General features: G+C 40.1%; 1 protein-coding gene across 1 annotated transcript; it reads left to right on the top strand.

Annotated features, from left to right (window-relative positions):
- Window positions 1–1,275: 1,275 nt before the first annotated feature.
- LOC131146804 (septum site-determining protein minD homolog, chloroplastic) lies at window positions 1,276–2,791 on the top strand. The gene has a single exon (XM_058096598.1). The coding sequence runs from the start codon at window positions 1,405–1,407 to the stop codon at window positions 2,431–2,433; it is 1,029 nt and encodes a 342-aa protein (XP_057952581.1). The 5' UTR covers window positions 1,276–1,404; the 3' UTR covers window positions 2,434–2,791.
- Window positions 2,792–4,016: the final 1,225 nt, after the last annotated feature.

Below are 4,016 nucleotides of genomic sequence, written 5' to 3'. Positions count from 1 at the left end.
TTGGATAGGCTGAGTTGCTTGCCTCTATAAATTTTATTTGGTGAGATATAATTTTTAGGCTTGTAGACTGAATGATCATCTCCCTGTTTTTTTGGGCCTTTGAAAGAGGATTGAAGGAGTTTGAATTATTTCGATTGTATAAAGGGGTATATAAGGAGTAGAAAACTTGAATGGTTAAGCGTCAATTGAGAAGTCAAGGATTTAAGCTTGGAAGGAGAGAGCTCTCAGATGTTCAATCATCAGCTCTTGCCCCTTAAGGAGAGGGAGCCTGCAACCCCAAAAAAACAAGTGTCTTAACTATTATACAAGTCTATCTTGACTATTAGAGAGGCAAAAAAATTTTGTAGAATTTTCTCAATCATATTTCAACACTTTCCTACTTACTAGAGTAGGCATCTGTGGGACTTTATTAACTAAATAGAGCATCATTAAATTAGAGGACAGTTAACAAAACTATAAATTATATTTTAAAAATATACTATGTAGAATGCTGGCTCACAAAATTTTTATTTTTAATTGAAAGAAATAATTATAGAGAAAATATATGGGAGTTAAGGGACATTTGGTTCGATAAGAGAGCAGTTTTGAGTAGGAATGTGTATAGAACTGTCCAACTTGGTTCAACTCAATTCAAACCACCTATAAGTAATGGGCTTGAAAGCGTTTCAATTAGTTCTAATTATATAAGCCAAACATAACATACGAGTCCAATGACAAATTGAAGGTGTAAATTACCCAAACCAATCCAACCTCAATATAATGATAAAAAAGTAATAGAAACAATACAAAAAAATTAAGAGAGGAGGTCAGGTGTTGCATATTGTGACTGTTTCTATGAATATTATAGTTCAATCTTCATATTTCAAGTTATTACAAATTCATTTGATATGTTCTACAAAATTTGAATTTTACTTATACTTTTTATTTTATTTCTTTTTAAAAAAATTCAATAATCAACCTATTTCAGTCTATCCTAATGCCGTATCAATTCGAATCGCATTCAAAATGATTCAACGCGTAATTGAATACTTTTGAATTTACTTATTAATTGAAATTTTAAGATCCACTTGACACAAAGTGACCCTAACTCTAATTTAATTATGAGCAATTATAAAGATATTTTGGGAAGTTAGAAAGAATAGACTAATAACACGAGAATGAGAATCCCCTTTTGGTGTTTGCAAAAAGTCCTCCTTGGCAGAATGTTTGCAATATGCCCTTTGTCAATAAAAATTCCGAGATATTACCCTTGTCAAGTAATTTTCTTCCACTCTGGTCCAAACCTCCGTTCTGTCATTGCTTCCCCTCTCACTACTGCCCAGCTCCCACCAACAAATGATCTTCCTGCAACCCTAACCTCTCTCTCTCTCTCTCTCTCTCTCTCTCTCTCTCTCTCTGTGCGAAATGCTATCGTCACAGGTCATCACTGGCAACCATAAGCCCTCCACTCTCAGCTTCACTTCCTGCCCTCACCCGTCAACCCCCCCATATCTGCTCCTCATTCCCAAAACCCTAAAACCCCCCAAATCCCAAAAACCCTATTACAGGGCCAGAACCTATTTTACTACCTTCTCCGTACAATCGGTTCTTCAGTGGAACCGTAAGCCCCAATTGGCCGGCGAAACCCCACGAGTCGTCGTCATCACCTCCGGCAAAGGCGGCGTCGGTAAGACCACCACTACCGCCAATGTGGGCCTCTCGCTTGCTCGCCTTGGATTCTCTGTTGTCGCCATTGACGCCGACGTTGGCCTTCGCAACCTCGACCTCCTTCTTGGCCTCGAGAACCGAGTGAATTACACCGTCGTCGAGGTTCTCAACGGGGACTGCAGGCTAGATCAGGCTCTCGTTCGGGACAAGCGGTGGTCCAACTTCGAATTGTTGTGTATATCGAAGCCGAGATCGAAACTCCCTCTAGGGTTTGGTGGGAAAGCGCTAACTTGGCTCGTGGATGCTCTCAAAGGGAGGCAAGAAGGCTGCCCAGAATTCATCCTTATCGATTGCCCAGCGGGCATTGATGCCGGATTCATTACGGCTATAACGCCGGCCAATGAGGCAGTGCTAGTGACCACGCCAGACATTACGAGCTTGCGCGATGCTGATCGAGTGACAGGGCTGCTTGAATGTGATGGGATTAAGGATATCAAGATGATTGTGAATCGGGTTCGGACGGATATGATCAAAGGGGAGGATATGATGTCGGTTCTTGATGTTCAGGAGATGTTGGGTTTGGCATTGTTGGGGATGATTCCGGAGGATTCGGAGGTGATTCGGAGTACGAATCGAGGGTACCCACTCGTGTTGAATAAGCCACCGACATTGGCTGGGTTGGCCTTTGAGCAAGCAGCTTGGAGACTTGTTGAGCAGGATAGCATGACGGCTGTGGCCGTGGAGGAGGAGCCCAAGCGCGGGTTTTTCTCATTTTTTGGAGGGTAGAGAATGTGCCCATTTCAAGTTGGTGCTCAAATTTTGGGATTCTTTGCGTTAAGATGATTTTTATGGAGTTTCTGAGGTTTATGGGGAGTACAATACAAGTGTTGTGCTTGTGCATTCAGCTGCAGTTCCATGTTCAAGATGTTGGGGGAATGAGAGATCGTGTACAGTGGGTAGGGAAAGTCTGTTTTTCTATATTTATGAGATTTCTACGTTTGCTTATTTGATAGATAGATCTGCCCAGTGCTAAGTTCAGATTCTTCAGAATGATATGTGTAATTCCTGTTGAGATAATCCCAACTGGATTTCAGTGATTGCAATTTTGTGAAGTATGTTAACATGTTGGTGATTTACGGAAGAATTTACTGTTTTTATTATATTTTACAAAATCATTGCTTGCTTCTGGACTTAGACTCTTGAATTTTAGAACATCAGAGGTGAAGTGTGGACACTTGTAAAAAGGTAGGAAACCATTGGAAATGTATGATTATCTATGTTGAACCCTTACTTTTTTATGGCTCAGCGTCCACATTTGAATTAGATTTCATGTCAAACTCCTCTGTATGAATAGTCTGATCAAAGAGAGTTTGCATGGAGTATGAACTGGTGAGATCTCATCTCATACTAAGGGTGCAAAAAACTCTTTCCTTGTGTTTGAGAGCATTGTTTTGAGACCTTTCATTTAGATTTGTATGGATTTGGACAAAACTCAAAACAATTTTGTCTTGCATTTTGTTTAAATCCACACAAATCCAAAACCAGGGTCAGAATACATGCTTCCAAGGGCAGGGCTTACAATTTTCAGTGACAGATGCCTGCTGCTTCATTTTTTTTTGCATGTATAGTAACCAATGCCTCTGGTGACCTCGAATTAACTGTGATTAGGTCAAAATCACTTGTCCTCTACAATGGAAGTTTTGAGCAGAGACGGATGTGTCTGCTAAGCAAACAGAAAGTTCTCCATGACATACTGCTAATTTTGTTGATTACATCCTTTTGGTGCATTGGATTTGCATAGCTCTTTCTAGGTTAAGATTCTCACTGAAACATTTATCTACATATAATCTTAATGCCAACAGTCGCCATCCACACCTTGCCCTATCTTTTGATGCAGGAACATTATTTGGCACTGCACTTATTTAAGCTCCAATCTGAAAGGAAGAATGCTTTGGCCAGAAGGAAAGCAATCATTTCTTTTTTGTTAATATTTTTATTCAAAAAACCACATTCAATTTTCATTGTTCTGCAAGTTGAATTCTATCGCACATTAAATGTGTATTTTGTTGTTTCTGCTAGAAATTAGCATAAGAGAAAAGCAGTGCCCTGGCTCTTGAATGAGGCCTTTACTATTTGGCTTGGAATGTTAGGATGCTACCGGAGCTGATGCATTCCCAATATGAAATGGTTTTGAGCTATAAGAATCCTACTAGGCATAACAAGCATTGTGCAGACAAGCATTGGGCAGTCCTTCCTTCAACCCAGTTTGTGCAAGCACTGGAGACCCAGTGAGGAAATGCAAGAGTGAGATCATGTGGTGGTCCTGCCAACATGGGCCTTGTTTTAACATAATATTAAAGAGCCAGAAA

Source organism: Malania oleifera, chromosome 13 (assembly GCF_029873635.1).
Source record: "Malania oleifera isolate guangnan ecotype guangnan chromosome 13, ASM2987363v1, whole genome shotgun sequence".
NCBI classification, from domain to species: Eukaryota; Viridiplantae; Streptophyta; class Magnoliopsida; order Santalales; family Ximeniaceae; genus Malania; species Malania oleifera.
Note: the sequence above shows the minus strand (reverse complement) of the source record. Positions and strands in the feature narration are given on the sequence as shown.

Bases quoted from the DNA above. Each gene is read 5' to 3' on its own strand.
- LOC131146804 (XM_058096598.1), top strand. From the start codon at position 1,405: ATGCTATCGTCACAGGTCATCACTGGCAACCATAAGCCCTCCACTCTC.